We start from the raw sequence: 18,487 nt of genomic DNA, 5'->3' as shown, positions 1-18,487 counted from the left end.
TACCTGTGCAGAGTGTCTGAAGCATTAGTAGTAAGATGAAAAGTGCTCTATTTAATTAATGAAATAAATCAGTGTTAATTGCGACATCAATATTTCAGGTATTACAATTAGCTGTTTCACTTTTTATCTCTGAATTATACTAAACAGCTCCAAATCACTCTGACTAAAAGCCCTTCTCAGCAGGGCTGAAGATGTGGAACAAACTTAAGCCACTGCTTAAGCTGCTGGACTTTCAAATATTTGGGCAATGCTGCTTCACTGAACTTTGATTTCTCCAAGTGGAATGCTCTACTGTTCAGCACTTCCTCCTCTGCAGTAGGGAGCTGAGTTTGGGGCTGTCCTTTATCATCAGAACAGATGCTCCTTGTCTCCAGGCGCAATGGATAGTCCTTTGGGATCTCTTGTTATGGCTCAGTGTGAGAAACCCTAGTGCTTCCTACTCCAGGGCCGCTATCTTAACCTTCTGTTTGGTCTCTCAAAACCACCTCTACTAACTTGTGGCTGAGATGCAACTTTGTCACATGTGCTGAGCAGAAAACAGTACTTGGCTGAGGTGCTGGAGCCCAGTGTGGAAGATCTTACCTGGAGAGCCACCATCTTCCACCCTTCCTGCTATTGCAGAGGGGGCACCAACTGCATTACATGAGTATCCAGAACAGCGTACCTTCTTCAAATACTAAGGCGCTTTTTCACTCACCGCTTGTGCGCTCTGTTGCTCCTATCTCCTTTCCCATGCAGTGTCCCCCAGTACTTTGTAATCTCATACCTCTCAACCAGCCACACAGTGATTTATGCCTAATGTATTTTAAAGTCCTTTTCTATTCCTGGCTTGCTGGTTTATACTGTTTCACTGGTTCACAACTGGTGCATTTTAAGTACGTCACTAGAGAAACAAAATTCGGAGCCAGAGCTTATAACCTCTGTGAGGTCCAGTGAGGCACGGAATAGAGTTGCCTTAAAAGTAGTCTTGGCTACAGGAGCAATGGGGACTACTGTCCTACATGACATGAGAATCGAAATTCACTGAATCGTCAGTAGAAAGCTTTGGAGTATTCTGTTCCCAGCACTACTAAGTCATCTGTCTATGTTATACGGTAGAGATCTGTTTGACTTACTAATTGGAATTTAGGTTTCATGAAGTTTAAACAGCTTGAAGGCTTCAGCCAGGAACTTTCCAGTGGTTATTTTTTTTAAGTTCAAGCCTCTGTGGAGGCTGGAGGGAGTTAGTTGCCAAACATGTGTGGCTTCTGTTGAAATTAGCATTGCCTTTATTCAGAGCTGTTTCAGTGCCTGAAGTTAACATTTCACCTTATGCTTCCAATAATCTCTACTTTTCTGATTATGCAAGTGCATTAGAGACCAGCCATAAGAGCGTCAGACTTACTTTACTCAGACTGTAGTCACTGAACCAAACCCAGGATGTACTAGAAGTAATGTAAGCTCTTTGCTCACCAGCTTGCTTTCTCCAAATGGGATTAACACTGCTTGAAGGGTAACTGTTCTGCATTAGGAAAACGAAAATGCCTGTAAGAGGTTGCTTAGTTGAAATTAAGAGACTTTATTAACAAGTTTTCCCCATCCCTTGCAGTGGACTTCTGGGATTCTTTCTGATGTTGCACACAGTGAAGCTAAAAAGCAGCACAACCTCAGGGCAATATGCGGCGTGGAGTTTCCTTGCAAAGGTAAGAGAAAGACTATCACAGGAACACAGTGGATCTGTGCTTCTCCCAGGAAGAATTCCTGTACCTCTCTGGTTTCCCTTGCTGTTCCACTATTGACACTCCTAGAGCCTGTCTGTGCAACATACATACAGAGTTGAGTCGAAAAATATCGGATGTATAATAAGCCAGGATGGTTAGCTGAGGTGAAATGCTGTATATAGACTGACTTTAATGGAGCTGAGCTGATTATTGCAGCTAAGGGTTTGGCCTACTGAATTCCAGCAATACAAATCTACACTTTCCAAAGGTGTTTTGGAGAATACTCATTCTGAGAGTGTGTAGACCAGCCATTGTTTCCAATGTGTCTTCACAGAGCCAAGAGTTAAAAGTAGTTCCCTGAAGTTCAGTACCAGAGTTCCCAATGGTATTGTTGCAGAGGAGATCAGTGGATGTCATGTGTCTTGACATTAACAAGGCTTTTGACTGTATCCGCCACAATATTCTATAGCCAAATTAGAATGTTAGAGTCTGGATGGGCAAACAAAGATTGGTAAAAAAATGGTTGGTTGATAAGGCTCAGAAGGCAGATGTTAATGATTCCTACTCTTAACTGGAGGCTTGTGACAACTGAAGAAGCACAGAGGTCTGATCTGGGACCCAGCTGGCTTAACATCTTTATTGAAGAATTAGAGGTTATACAGTGCACTTAGTTTTGCAAAGGACACCAGACTGGGAGGACCAGTCAATAATGCTGAACGACAGGGTTGCCTTCCAGAGGGACCTGGACAGGCTGAAGGAATGGGTCCATAAGAGTCTTACAAAATTCAGCAAGGAAAGATGTGAAGCCCTGCACATGGGGAGCAAGAGCCCCTGGCAATAATACAGGCTGGGAACTGGATGACTGGTAAGCAGCTCTGCAGAAAAGGACTTGGGGATTTTGGTAGAGAGCAAGCTGAACATGAGCCAGTAGTGTGCCCTGGCAGCTAAGAAAGCCAAAAGTATCTTGGGTTGTACTAACAGTAGCACAAGCAGTAGATTCACAGAAGCAATCATGCCCCTCTACTCAGCACTTGTTAGACTGCATCTGGAATAGGGTTACTTGTTTTAGGCTCCTCAGTACAAGGAAGGCATTGATAAACTAGAAGGAATTTGGCAGAGGGCTACCAGGAAAGTCAGGGGGCTGGAGCACTTGTGTTGTGAGGAGCAGCTGCTGGACGAGGCATGTTCAGCCTGGAAGACAGACAGCTTTGGGAACACCTAGCAAACAGCAGCTGCCTAGTAGCCATGGAGAAATTATCAAGATGGATGCAGGCTCTCACAGTGGTGCATGGTGGAGGAAGTGTGTGAAAGATAATAAGTGTAATTGAAACAACAGAGGTTTGGATTATGTAAAACCATCCTGAGGGCAAGTCAGGCAGGGCACAGGTTGGCCAGGGAGGCTGTGCAGTCTCAGTCTTTGAGGGTTTTCAAGATTCAACAGTAGAAAGTCCTGAGCAAGCCGGTCTGATCTTTCGAGTTCCATTCCTGCTGGGATCATCCTGTGGTCTGTGGATCTAAGGTCTGGCTGTACTTAAGTTATGAACAGCTCATTTGCTAAATTATCAGTGGTAAATGCAGTCAGAAGACCTTGTCAGATTCCTTTTCCCTGATTAGACTTCCCTTAGTTTCATCACTTTCAGCTAGGTCACCAGAAAACTGTAACCTTTCTGTATGGTTTGTGTTTACAGCTTTCCTACTACAATGAATGAAGCTGTTACTTTACTGAAAAAAAAAAAAGTAGGTTTGCATAATACGCTTGTTTAGTAACGGTAGTCAAACGAGTCTTTGTTTTTTCTGGGGATAACAAGAAGGGAGTGACATGGCTCATTTTGTGCCTTGCAAGCTGTTCCACACCGTACAAGTCCATGGAGTTTCTCACCAGTTTGAATTTCTTCCAAACATTCTGACTGTGCAGATTGTAGTACCTTTAGCTTTCTTCTTGCCTCTTGGTAGCAACTGGACTGATCTATAGATTGCTCTTGAAACTTCTCTTTTTTGTCTTTGTGAATATTCTGGGTTGGAGATGGGAGTGGTCAGCTCTGCTAATAGGTATTACGAATAAGGAGAGATGTTTCTACATGTAGTGTTTATGACATATCTGAAAAAAAATGCAGGCAAAGAGGTGTTGTGAAATATATTTTAAGCAGATTTGGTTCCTTCCCCACTGAAATGGATCAGAGCCACAAAGTCTGGACTGGATCAAAGATTTCCCAGAGTTCAAGAGTTTCTAGATTTGTGGGGGTTTGGCCAACTCTAGACATAAATTAGACAAATTTGTTCTAGCCACTGTTGTCAATGAAATTACGTGCCTTTATAGCAACTAAAGATTTTCCCTGTGCCACTATGATAATTTAATCTGTTCTTCAGCCTTTAAGGTCTGTGTTTGTTAATGTGCACGGTTTAGTTATCTTGCTTAGGAAGGTTTTTGTAACAGAGCAAATCGGTCCTTTTCCTGTTTTAGCTTCTAAATCAATGTTCAAGTTATATGTCTTATCTTGAGTTCAAAGAGGGGAATAAGTAATGAGGACATGAGATGTGTCTGTAGCACTAATAATTTTATTAAAACTAGCAGACTCCCTAATGTCTTTCACTAGTGTTTTAAAGCTTGCTGTAAGAATGATTTTAGAGCTCAGTCATACCCGTCTGAAGCAGTGTGAGAAGCATAGAGGAACTGCTGCTCCAAGTGCTAAAGTGAAGCTGATTTGGAAGTAGAAGGCAGTGAATGCTTGAAAAATTTGGAAACACTACGCATCAGTTTTGGAACAGGAATCAAAAGAGACAGACACAGATAGGCAGAAAGCAAGCGCTGAACTGGAGCTTGCTTACAAGGGTAGGAGCTGATCAACCAAATTTTCATAAGGTATCTTGTAACTATAAGGACCTTTAATTTATATATGGGGTCCTATCTATCTGATCGCTAATGCTGCTTCCTGCAGGTGTTTGGAAGTGTTAAGAATACTTCCATACCTATCCTAACATTGCCTGGGTATGAAGGCTGTCTCAATCACATCTTCAGTCATCACAGGTGCAGAAAACCAGTATGTAAGTAGTACTGTAAAAATCTGTTTAAATCCAAGTGTGTGACTCCCTATTTAAAAAAAAAAAAAAGTTAATGTGGATAAAGAATAAAAGGTAGTAACTATTTGAATCTGGACTTGCAGAATGAGATCCAGTGGGGGAAAAAAAAACCAACAAAAAACTCTGTTCACAACAGCGGCTTTGCATTCCCACATGAGCATTTTTCTTGGGTTGAGTAGTGCCCTAGATCATCCTCTTAATCTCTCAGACTGACTGGAGTTTTCACCAGCAGTTGGAAAGGAGCAGCATTTGAGGCCAGAATATGTTTATCTTGCAAATGTGCCAAGAAAGGAGAATGCTGTAGTCCTCAGACAGCAGCACAAGCTGCTGGGGAGGTGCAGAGAATCAGAAAATCTGTTTTCCATTTGGATGCTTTGTACCTATGTGACTGATGAGCTGAGGCTGAGACTGTTGCCACCACTTCATTTCTTGTTAAGTGCTGTTAGACCAATAAGCTAACCATGCGATCTGATCAGGCCTGCATTGCAGATTCAAGGACGCATTCTTTGTGAAGCCCACATATTTGGCCTACTTGCCCTCTAATTTTTCTTTCACTTAAAAACTCAAGCTGGGTCATAACTTGTTTTTATGATACTTACTTTGGCTGCGGCAACTTAATCATTGTATGAGGTTTTTAAATACTTCCCTGTAATGATTTCTGACAGCTTTTGTGTCAAGGCATTGCTTTGTGCAGAGACAGACGAAGCACGTTTCATGTGTGATATTTATAGTGATAAATGCTCTCTGCACTTTTGCTGTGAAAGCAAATAGCACGTGTGCTAGTCGTATCTGTATAGATCCATGAGAAGTGCCAAAAAAATCACTGAAGTCATCTGTAAAACAACAAAAAAAATGCTTTTAAGAAGCCCAAGAAATATGGAATACTTTGCCATAACCTTGCACAGATTTAATCCCCAGAAGAGCAAACTGGACTGAGATTCCTTGCTTTAATTTGCAAGCTATGCTAGTATCATGGGACATTTACTGGAAAGAAAAATTTGAGATGCTCATTTATACAGGCAGAAGCATCTGGTGAGAATGCTAATGAGCCAAAACACTGCTGTCAGTGAGTTTGTTTAGGTTAAGACTGCCAATCTATATCTGGTGATGAAACCTGTTAGTGCCTCTAAAAATTAAGCAGGAGAAATAGTTTAAATCATTAATAGAAGGGGAAAATGATTATTTCAGAACACTTCTTCAGCAAGATACTGGTTACTTATTCATAGTAATGAATTCTTATTCATACTTCTATATCATATTTAGTGTTATCCCGATAAACCTGTATTAGGGAATTCAGCTTGTTTCTATGTGGAACATATTGAGATAGCTTGTTATAAAGAGGAAGAATAAATTGGAATGTCAATGCAAAGTGGATTTTGGATTCTTTCTTTCTTCCTTCCTCCTCTGAAGAAAAGAAGTTGAGTAACTGAAATCAAGTCGCATTGAGTTTTACGCTGTTTTTCTTATGCATTGTTTGGAAGAAAATTTAGATTAATCTGATCTGGAGTATGCAACTCTTCTATACATAACAGTGCGTGGGATGGCTATAATCTGTAGTGCATCTGGGTGGTGTTGGAGACTCCCCAAGGTATAAAAGCATCCCTTGGTGCTGCTTTGGTTCCTAGTTTGTTAACTTCAGAAGTGTTTGTTCCAGGTCACACCATGTTTAATGCTAGACGTTGTAAAAGTACTTTTGCAGGAGCATCTGAAAGAGTATTTTATCTGTGGTTCCTTGGTACCTTACTGTAGGCCACTGTACCCAGCAGTTTTAATCCCCCCCCTCAATGTATAACAGCTATTCAGAATGTCTCCTGTAGTCTTTGATTTTATATCTTTGTCTCTGTATCTACTTCTTTAGTCCCCACAGTGTCTTGAAGAGAATGGATAGACAAAATCCATCTTAATGTCAGTACAAAAAGATGGACAATATCCCTCTTGAAAACTGGAAAAGTACTGATGTTTTTTATTAAAGCAGAAAATTTCTTTTTCTTACTTCTCATGAAATGGGGAGGCCACAACTGCCTTCTGTCTTGTGGGGCTCATAGCCTGGTTATGCTCACTGCACCGCTCTTCCCAGACAGCAGTTCATATGAGAATTTTATCTGCTTGAAATCCAGGGGCAAACCAACCAAGAGAAATAAAATGGATTAATTTTTTTTTCCACATTTTTGCAGTCTTAAAGCCTCTGCTAAAGCATGCACTCCTATTTTTGTATCTCTTAATTGATCTTTCGCTGCTGCCTACCGTGCAAGTGCTATAAAATATTCTATTCCAGAATGTCAATTCCTAACTTCTGTAGAGGGCTATTTACTTGCAGAAATAAGTGCCACTCTAAGAGAGTCCTGCCATTGGTAGCTTCTGAAGCAAATGGCGCTCTATTAATCTCTGCCCTAATGTGAGAGGATTCTGGATAAAAAAAATCTTAAAAAAATTATATTATAACCAGAACAAGAATGTGTTTGGTTATCTGGCACTTGCCCACTTGATTATGTTGTAGACTGAAGTGATGTCTTCTTTTCATACTGCTGTGCTCAGGCAAAAATGACAGTGAGATTCTTGGCTGAAAATTACATTGCTTTCTTGGCTTGGACCTCATAAAGCTTTATGCAAAAATGTCATAAACTCCCACTGGAGTTCCATAAGCACAGCGTGTTTTCATTTGTCAAAGATCCTGTGCTGTATGCAAAGTTTATCTTGAGAGCTCTGCTTGCCCCACCTGGAAAAACTGCAGCTGCAAGCCTGGGAAGGAGGGAGAATTATGTACCAGACCTGAATGGACTCTGCTGGTAGGTGCTTTCCATGTGCTTTGAAGCACATCTCCAACCTGAGAGAAGGAGTTTCTGTGATCCTAAAGCTTTCAAGTATACCAAGAAGGGATTCATAGAAGTATAAGTGAGCTTCATCCATCTGCACTCCTTATGTACTCTTGGGCATGTGGATATGCACACATGTATGCATAAAGATAATTAAGAAATGGTAAAAATCCTTACTGATTCGTGGTTTGTCCTCGCTGTATGAAATATGCACATTTATTCTTGATGCATATATTTGATTTCTGTGAGTCACTGTGAAGACTATGCAAATACCTTGGAAGAGAAAATGTGTATCTCAGCTGAGCTTGACAAGCAGATAAGGCAATCAGTTAGCTCTTTACTGTATATTAAAGGCTTATAAAAAAGACCAGTTGCTGAAACCTTAAAAGTAGAGGGTTTTAAGTAGTTTCCATGGAGACAGCTTGATAGTTAGGTTGTAGCATCCAACACTGATTACGCGATATAATTGCTGGGAAGACATCAGTCTCCATAACAACTCCTTTGTGTGCTACATGACCACTAAGCGAAGTGGCACCGGCTCCCTGAGGCACTGATGCAATTGAAGGGAACTGTCTTGTGGGAATAGCTGAGACCTGTTGGAGATTTTGAATCTCCGGGTAATGGAAAGCTTTAGTAGGTATATTAAGAGGTGTTGTATAGGTCTGCAGTTGTGTACCCTTTAAGAATGGCAGGTTCACAGCTTTTGGATGTGATACAGATACACAAGTAAGTACATATGGTTATATGCTGCTGCTTTTGGGTAGTATTGCGGCACAATTTTCATCTGTCCTCAATATAACCAAATTCTGGTCTCAGGAGACTTAATTGATAGATTGAGCCCCAAAAGATGCTTCTAGTTTACTTCCTTTTCTCCATCCTGATAGCCATTTGAAGTGCATTGTGTATGTTTGGCATTGTCATTCTGTTGAACTCCTAAGTGCGGAACCACTAGCTTGGATGATGTCTTTAGAAGGTTATTTTTCACCCCTACACTTGGAAAACCTGTCTATATATATATATAGATATAGATATATATACATGACAGTAGGAAATGACAATTTAAAAGTAGATTTTGTCAAATCCAACAGAATTTGGAATTGCACCGTGTGCAGGTTCATTGATTCCTCTGCATAATAGATTCCAAGTCTCCCATATTTCTATTTGGTCTCCTGGAGTTACTTCCATATGGAGAGCTTAGGCTGGGAGACAAATCATAAGTGTGACAAAGAGAAGATAAAGGTATGAGGACTGTTTTGGAAATTTTTTCTATTGCTTAATGTGCTGATGTTAATGCCAAAATTATATGGGAGAACCATGCACTGTGTAACATACTAATGTAGAAGCTTTCAAAGCTAGCTAAGGCTAGGCTTCCAAAAATGAGCAGAAATAGCCACATTCTTCTCCCTTGCTTGTTCCTCATTCTTTTCAGGATCTGGACTGCTGGCTGCCTTTTGGATTCTTAAAAATCTTCATGGGTGAAATGTCTCCAGAATGCCTCATGAATCTTGAGCCTTATCATTGACCTCTTTGATAGGCACTCCGGTGTCTCACTCCAGATTGATTTCTTCAGAAACTTCTCATGCTAGTGAGCTAGCTATCTTCCTCTTCCTTTCTCTTCCCAACTCAGAACCAATCTTTGCAAAATCTCAAGTGAGTTCATTTCTCAATCCCACTCCATACACCTGTTGAAGGATTGGATTTTGACTTTCAACAAAAGTCAGCAAATAGCCATAGGGCTCTGGGGAAGACAAACTGTAATGGCTTATGCCCATCTCTGGAACATGTGGTGATCAGAGGCTTCAGACAATCTCAGAAGGTGACTGCGAGCAGTGTTTGTCCTGTCTACAGCAGGCATAGAGAGGAAGAAGGCAGAGCCCAGCTTCCTCTCCATGTATGTTGCTATGGATAGTTGTTGTAGGGGAGCAGAAGGGAATGGGTCTTCTTACCGAGTCTTCCCTATCCTTTCTGAGGGTCACTTTTGTCAATGTGTTCTCATGCATGTGACATGCAGGGACCACTGAGGCCAACAGGACTAAGTGTGGAACCTTGTGACATTGCTCATAAAAGACAGTGCTCAAAATGGATTAGGTGTGTTAATGTTTTAAAAAACATTTGTTCAAGTATCATGTTTTTTCAGGTTTCTGATGGAATATTTTGACCTTTTGTAACAGCGAATGGTTAGAAAACCATGGAAAGACTTTTGTTTCTGAATGGAAAAACAAAACCTTAAAGAAAACTGATTCTTTCTTGTAGTCCTTAGCATAATAATAATAACAATAATAGCATGCCAATTTCTTTCCATTACATCATTACTAAAACAGCATAAACACACCAGAGAATGGCAAAGCAGAGACTGTGTCTCTGTTATTGTTGAGTTGTATGGAAAGGGGTCAGCAGGATGATTTAGTTATCTGGTCTGAGAATTGTTTGTTTATGAATTAGGTTTTCCCAAAGGAGTGGTGAGATGGGAAATACAATAGGAAATGGACTTTATACATGCACAGAAATACCAAGACTTTAAGTGTCATGCGGGAGAGAGGTTGATGGAAACTTGCTATTTTTGCTAACGTATTTTTAAAAAATACTTGATTGCAGATCCTGCAGTTTCCTATGCTATTTTTGATACTGGTGATATCCTCCACAGAGTTTTGAGTGAGTCGTGACAGAAAAATGTTTTACATCTGATAATATTGACAAGGAATGTTAGCACTTTGTGTTTCTATAGATTTTAACAATGGAAAAATATATTATATTGCTTTTCACTAAAACATTCTGCTTAAGCTAGGCATCCTTATTGGTTATGACAATATCCTTGAATCCTTTCAGCAACATTTGTGTTTTCCATGTATAAGTAAAGCAGCATGTGTAGGAGCTGTTCTCTTGTAGCAGTGATGCTGGGGGCAAGAAGAGGTTTGTGCGCTGAAAAAGCACACAGGTCTTGAACTGACAACGGCATCAATCTGCAGTGTTCAGCCTGAGAGCTTTGGGCAATCTAGCATGGAAAGAGCAGTCACTGACAATGTGTGCAGCATCCTACCAGCAACCCCCTCTACATAATGGTACTTCAGATATGATCAGTTGTGGTGCAATGGGCCAGTCCCCATCTGGGTCCCCAGCTGGGTGAGTGTTTACCTCCTTGATGTGGAAAATAAGTTTGCTGTTGGCTTCCCAGGCTTCTCAGGAGCTATTTTCTAATGTCAGTCTTCTGGTCTGCTTTGTGAAGGAATTATCTGGTTTAGGGCCACACCTAAGCACGCGGCTTTGGACTGAGTGTCCAACTGTGTTTTGAAAAGACATTCAGTGCTTTTGATGCATGGAAGCGCATTGATGTAGCCTGTAATTTACTTGCCTTTGGCCCCAAGTTTTTGCCTTAGTTGCCTCGCTGTTGAAGTTCTCTTTCAGAAGTCATGACCCCTTGAACTATGTTCTCTTGCACTTTGAGAGAAAACAAACTGACAGAGGTTGAAAGTATCAGCCTGTTTAATTTGGACTTTGGTAAGAATTATGAAATGGTGCACATAAGGTAGCTAAATGCTGAAGAATTGCCATAGCCACTAAGCGATCTATTCTTAAAAATATTGTCTTCCACCGTAGTGCCAGTATATTTTGCCTCCAGGAAACTCAAGTCAATTTTCCTTTTCCTCATGGACTGCAACTGCCACTGCCAGGAACTTTGCAGTCTACCTGCTGGAACCATCCCTTTTTTTTTTTTTTTTTTTTTTTTCCTCTCTCCAAGATGCCAGCTAAGCTACCAATGAGCCACTGCTGTGGGAGTTCATAGTCCACCTGTGAGGAATTTGGAATTGCCTTCTCTCATGCCTTTAGTCAGAGGGCCTGATACTGCAAGGCAGTTACAGCAACAGTTCCTGCCTGATCTGGCTGCTGGCCCACCCGCTGTCATCTAGCGCTTGGGATGAAGATAGACATAGGCAGATACTGAGCTTGATCCTTCCCAAGCATCCAACTACTTTTGAGCCTGTTAGACGCAGCAAACTGTGAGTTTGCCTGTTAAACTTGCTGCTGAAGTGTGACTATGGAAAGCAGGGTCATCTTACCATGGCTATCAGACTTATCTGTCTCTTTATGGTAATATCTATTTCATGATCTCATAAGGGTTAGATGAGGTGAAGAATAACTTGGAATACCAAAAGGCTGGCTCTTGGTGAGCCTAACATAAGATGAATTGTACTTTGTTGCAGAATTTTACAGTGGCAGTATCTGGATGCTCCCCAAAACTGAAAAGCAGTACTTTTCAAATCAGATAGAAAATGTAGTTCTTTAACACACTGTACCACATTACTGACCAGTAAAATTCAAGGTATCAAGCAGTACGTAATAAATTCTGAGACAACTGACTGGGTAGAAGTAGAGAGAGGTATATATTTTTACAGGTTCAGATCTGCTCAAAAGACTTCAGTGACTGGCTCGCTAGTAACTACGGCAGAAGCAGACATTATATGGAAATGATTGATAAACTGAATGCCACGGAATGTAAATTGTGTATCAACTAAAGTCAAAATGCAAATCTGTCCTTTTCTCTAATGTGCACATTGGCTGCAGAGTTGCTGCATTAGAGGAGGATCCTCATTTCTCCTGAATTCTCTGCCATCAACCCATATTTCATTAAACAAACCCTTGGTCCACTTCGTTTGGTGTCCATGATCCTAATCAGTAGAACACTTAACTGTTGTTGTTGCTATTGCAATGCTTACTCCATTACATAAATATTTAATAATTTATAAAATAAGAACAAGATGATGAATCACGTAGCCCTGTCAGTTCTGAGCTCAGAGGTTGCAAGGGGAAAGACTAAATGGCAGAAGCAGTTTAGGTCTTCGTGGTAATGGGGCAGCATATAACAGAAGAGACTTTTTGTCAGGCTGAATGACAGAGGAAAAGTACAGTTAAGCATTATAAAGCATGACGCATTTACAGGAAATGAGTAGCATTGGGTCTTCAGTTTGGTGTAACCTGGAAATACAGCTTTTCATCAAATATATATGCATCAACAATCTTGTAACAGTAAGAATGGACAAAACATTTCTTGGGAGAGTCACAGAAAGGCAAAGCTATTTGGCCTAAAGAAGCCTTGTGGTGTCCCTTGTTAAATGTCACTTCTTGTCCTTGTCTGACAAAACTTCATCTGCATGATTTGTTCCTCTCAGTTGCAGAACTGACCCAAACAGATGCTATTAGTCTGGTGCATGTACGCACACCTGTTTGAATGATGATTGATAGCGTTGCCTTATCAGCAAAGCGTGCTTTGAGGAGAACGTACATGAATTGTGCAGGGCTTCCCCTTTGTGTCCTTCATACAGAACCGGAACACTGAGAGTAATAACAGTATCTGGATTATGTTTTCAGTGGTCACATTTAAGAGAACTATTTAAATATGAACAGAGGCATTGTTAAAATTGAGTTCTGCACGATAACCATTCTGTGCTTTATAGGCTGAAGATTAATGGCACTTCACCAGCTATCTCATTAGTCAGTGGAAGGGGAGATTGATGTTTTAGCCACTTTCTCTTTATTATGACAGGAAGTCTGATGTTTATGTTTGGGTGAAGGTAGGACAGAGTGGCTACTTGATGTTCAAAAAGAACTAGCTACCATTATTTTCAAGCCAATTGAGTGTTTTACAAGGGGCAATGAGTTTTGGTTTTCTTTAAAAGTCTCAGGTTATCTTTCACTTTTTGTAGGAAAGCAAAATGAATTATGATGTGCTTGTAATAGTTCGGTCCTATCTCATCAGCATATATGGCATTTCCGTGCTATATATGGTGTGTGTTTTTATATGAATGCATATATAGATATGTTTATTCATTGATAGGTATAGGTCTTTTTGAAAAGAAAAGTCTTGTAAATATGACCATGATACCGTGTCACAGGAGGAGAAATTTCTTACACAAATTCTATTAATGGCACTCAGTAACCCACATATCTTTCTTTACTTTCTGTACTTGACTGTTATAAGTTGTCTCTGCAACATAAATAATTGCTGTATCTTTCTCTTTGGTGGCTTTTTAAAGGTTTAATAGAAAGAAAGAGGCAGTGCAGAGCCAAGAAAATTAAGGTGTTGCCAAGAATCAGACTGTCCATTAGCTATACATTATATCTTTTCTGGATGAGAGCTGTAAGACAGGTTCCACATACCTTAAAGAGGCAAAGGCAGAGTGTTCTCTAGAACTGATTCAGAGGCAAGAGACAGATGGGCTTTTTTGAGCTCTTTCTGCATTATATAATGGAACTGGACATACAGCTTCAGTATCCCCGAATGGCTCATTTTCTCCTGCAGCCAAACTGCTACTGAGATGCACACAGTGCAAGAACAATAGCTTGGCCACCTTTGTCTCACGAGGAATAAAAGAACAATGAGGTTAAACAACACTTCAGCAGTTCTTTTAGCATTCACGTGATGCTTGGCATTAAAAAATCATTACTGTAGCATATTAATCTGAAAGAATTAAGCAATAATCCTTGCCAATTTATTAATCTGGTAAAACAGGATGGTGGATGACTTTAAGGAAGCTGACACTACCACATCTTGCAGGATCAGTGTCTTGGTAGTATTGGTAATTGCATCCTGGAAACAAAAAGAACGTGCAAGTACCAGCACTGTGAAAAATCCTTATAAATGTGTTAGAAAGTAAATGATGGATGCCTTATTCTCTCAATACTGGAACTACATATGAGTGTCTAGGCATAGTAATGCAGAATCTGCCCTCCAAATGCATACTAGGCATAATTAAGAAATCTGCTTTCTAATAGCAATTGAAAAGCTGATATGTACAAATGCTCCCCTGCAATACAGAGATTATTGTTTTGGGTACTGTTAAGATTAAAAAAAAAAGGCCTTAAAAATGTCTGATTCTTTTGCTAGAGGGGAGCATTTATACTGCTTCTGTTCTGAAAATATTTTAGAGGGCACATTGCCGATTCTCTTGGCATTTGATCTACCCTCCCCCTCTTTTTTTGTTGTGTTTTGTTTTAAATGCAACATGTAACTGATTTTATGCTGGGTCAGAAGTTAATTGCTATGAAAATCAGATAAATTAATTTACCCTAGAACTAAGTTTTATGATTATCATTAGGCATTTGACTGCCAGTGCATGTTTAAGCACTGGCTGGTTTGAATAACAATACACAGAACTTATTGTGCTCTTAAAGAACTCCTGAAATTTACCATTATTGTTTCAACAATGCTCAAAAAAATAAATGTAAGTAAAATATACCTCCTTTGTGAAAAATGTGCTTTAGGGAAGCTGCAGATCTGTGCAGCCATTTAGGCAAATGCGAAATAAAGGGTCTCAAAGAAATTTATGGAAACTGGTGAAACTTCTGTGTGGCTGGATTGAGTGTGTGCGGATCATGAAGTTAATGACTCTGTCAGCGTTACCATGGTGCCACTGTTGCCATGGTGTCAGCATCACCAGGCTATTCTTTAAGTAACAACCTGTGTGTCAGAGAGGTTTAAAGGTGTTTCTTCCTTCAGGAGAGCTGAGCAGAGTCTGCCTATGAGCAGTATGCACCTAAGTGTGCTGTAAGGCGCAAACTCATTGCACTGTGTACTGATTTCATTGACTGACAATCTTCAGTTAAGTCTGTCAGGGAAGGAAAGCCCTTAGGGCGTGTTTGCACTGTGGTCAGACTGTGGAGTAATGCAGTAGACATGCTCAAGTTAGTTTTAAACTAATGAGCAGAACTGAGAGCAAAACCTGATTTGCTTCTCCCCTTACTCCAATGTATTTCTCTTTTTGATTGCTTCTTTCCCTTGTTTGAGCTGCTCAGCTTTGCAGGCAGGATCATGGCATTGCCGTTTCCTTTGGGAATAGCTGTTATTTAGGTGATTCAAGACTAAATCTTCATTACTTTTCCTTGGAAAACGCTGTATCTCTGTTTAAAATCCATCCCTGTGGGTGGATTCCTTAGCGCTGCTCCTTCAGGGGGCTGTGTTACCACCTGACACTGTTGGGTTAGCAGCATGCGTTGTCTTGCGTTTTGATTGGTAACAACAGATGCTCAGAACAAAGTTAAACTCTCAGAGGTCCTATAAATGTGTTGTTTAATCAATATCTAGGGGAAAGAGGCTTTACAGGAGAGGTGGTTGGAGGAATTTTGCCCTCTTTTGCTGTATCTCTTTTAATGCAAGACAGGCTTTGGCACTTTAAAGAAATTTTACGAGGAGCCTCAAGCTTCTAGAAATGATTCATATTGCACAGAAAGCCTTCACATTGCAATAGGCAGTATGTTTGAAAGCTTCCAAGGAAGTTTTTATTTCCATGATATATCATCCCCAATGCTGACCTGAAATTAAACAGTTAATGCTTGTTTGATTTTGGCCTGGTTCTGCACGCTGTATTAATTCAGGTACTGTGCAGGACTGGGAATATCTTCTGTGCACAGTGTCTGCAGCTGTTAATGGTGCTTTATTTTGACAGAAGACCACAGGAGGAAAATCATATATTCACTTATTTTGTGTGGTTTATTTGTATTTGATTTTTTTCTCCTGCCCTATTCACAAGCAGTTGTACTCAACCTTAGTTCTAATTCTTTTTTTGCGAGGAAGGATCTATACCATATTTGTCAGCAGCAGCAGGGATGACACTGCCTTTTTATGGCAGGTTTCCAGTGCCTCTACCACAACCGATGAGCTTACTGGTGGTCATTGGTGCCTCTCATTGTTCATTGCTGACTTTTTGCAGTTTGTGACAGCTCAGTCAGCACCTGTGCTATGAAGATCTCATCTCAAGTATGGGTTATTTCAAGAAGACTTGTCAGTACATGCTGGACTGCTTTAATCAGGATTTAGACAGGGGAGATTCAGGTCCCTTGGTGTTCTTCTGTGTATTTGGCTGTCCCAGTGTTCATCTGTTTCTGTAGCTGCTGGACCTCTCTGAATCAAAATATTCTTGCTAAGGTGCAGAGAAGTTACCCATCAGGCAATGTTTGGTTGCCTTAACTTTGGATTTAAAAAAGCAGAAGAGAGCTAGATAGAAACGGCTTGTATTCCACCTGAGATGAAAAATGTATGTAAACAAGGAGGTGGTAGTAGCTTAGAAGATGCATGTGAATTAATCAATACAGAAGATGGCATTTAAAGATCAACTGTTCCTTATTTTCCTGTTCTGAAGACTTTTGTTTCATTTTTGTTAGATCTCTGTACCTGATGTAACATTTTGTGTGCACATATGTACATAGACATGTATACAGGAGAGATGTAACTGTGAAATCTGGGAAGTTATTTTGGTGGTCCACCCTCAAGAAACAAAAGTACATGTGTTGCTATTGATGTTTGCCTGCAGTAATTTTTGCCTTTTTGGTAGTACTGTATTATCATGATGTAACTCTTTTCAGTGGCACTAGCAGTGATCCATTTCCCTGGCGAATCTTTGGTGATTATCTTAGCAGCTGGTTAAAACATGCAGAAGAGGGACAAAACAAATATTATGTCTATAAAAAGCTTGACATTGCTTTAATTCTAGCAGAAGAATGAAAATAAAGGTTGCATACATCAGAAGCGTTTTCCTGATGTTTTGAGAGGATGACCTGATGATAAATAGAATGATTTATTTTGAACAGTGAGTGAACTTGATGAGCCGTTTCAAAACACTGTCTTTGGAAAAAATACATGTTATTGTAAGGATGGAGGTTTTTGGCAGTTTGGGGAGGTGAGGTTACAAGAATTGGCTCTGTGTACACAAACTAAGGAAAACTTTTGTAAAGTATTCTGTGTTCACTTACAGCAAGAATTATGACGTTTAACTTTCTAGCAGTTATCGGTGATCACTCTGAATCAGTGATTCAGAGGAAATATACTTTTTATATGGTATATACAAATATAGTTGTAATATTAAAATGTCATAGTCATGTCTAACTAAATCCCCTGTATCTTCCCATTCCAGATAGGATAATTAAATCAGAATCTAACTTTTGAAAATGTCCTCATTCATGTTTTCTTGTATATAAACAGCATGTTCCTGAACACCTCAGAAGTGCTAGATATTCAAAATCAACAGCCAGCTTTTGCAGCTTGAAAATCTTTCTCTGAAGTCATAAAGTGAAGGATGAAAGGGGTGAACGATACCTTGGTCAAGAATGTCGCTTTTGTCTAGCCAGCGCTGGCAGGTTTGAACTGATTGAGAATTGACAGCGTAGAGGCTATAGGAAAACCCCATCTGGCTGGCAGAGAACGCAAGGCAGCAAAGAATGCAGCATACATTTCTGTATCTCCTGAGATCCAAGTTTCTGCTTTCTCTACAGGAGTCCTTAGGATGCCATTGCCATCTCCTGCCTTCAAGACACATGAGAATTACCAGACTTTTCTGATGTTATATGGTCAAGGAATAGATCTAGTAGGGAAGCTGGTACAGTAATGATCTTGCCTTATTAAGGTCCTTCAGCAAAGAATTCTTCTAACAGTATTTCTTATTTTGTTATTTATAAAACTAAATTAATTTCTATTTCTAAATTAACTTATAATTTTTATCTAATTTTTTAACAGCAACTTTTATGAAATGAATTTTGCTTTCTCTTCTGAGTGTTTTTTCTTGTCTGACCACAATGTTTTTAGGAGAAAGGAGGGGATCATTCACATCATGATTTGTGTAGTTGTCTGTCTATCAGAGAACCCTGGGATCTCTTTAAAGGTAGTGCTACTAAAGCAAATTTACAAATGTAGATGCATGAGAGCACATTCTTTCCTGTGCCTCCTTTTTGCCTGTGCAAAGGTGATTTTATGTGCTGGGTTGTCCCTACTGTGCAACACATTCTTCTGCACATTAGGATATTTCTGCTTTGAGTCTTAGTCCTGTTACCCAGCATTTTAGTGATACCATTGTGCTTCTTGCTGCCAGTAAGGGGCAAATTCTGGACTTGTGGAACTAACTTCCTTCTCCT

General features: G+C 40.0%; 1 protein-coding gene across 6 annotated transcripts in view; it reads left to right on the top strand.

The window, feature by feature from the left end:
• TMEM241 (transmembrane protein 241) overlaps positions 1 to 18,487 on the top strand; it is a 63,868-nt gene that overhangs the window by 29,768 nt on the left and 15,613 nt on the right. For all 6 annotated transcript variants that reach the window (XM_069853968.1, XM_069853971.1, XM_069853966.1 and 3 more), the window contains exon 13: positions 1,589 to 1,682. In XM_069853968.1, coding sequence (XP_069710069.1) covers positions 1,589 to 1,682 — 94 coding nt within the window. The remainder of the gene's footprint in view (positions 1 to 1,588; positions 1,683 to 18,487) is intronic.

This window comes from Phaenicophaeus curvirostris, chromosome 3 (assembly GCF_032191515.1).
Source record: "Phaenicophaeus curvirostris isolate KB17595 chromosome 3, BPBGC_Pcur_1.0, whole genome shotgun sequence".
NCBI classification, from domain to species: domain Eukaryota; kingdom Metazoa; phylum Chordata; class Aves; order Cuculiformes; family Cuculidae; genus Phaenicophaeus; species Phaenicophaeus curvirostris.
The sequence above is the reverse complement of the archived record's forward strand: the minus strand, read 5'-3'. Positions and strand labels throughout refer to the sequence as shown.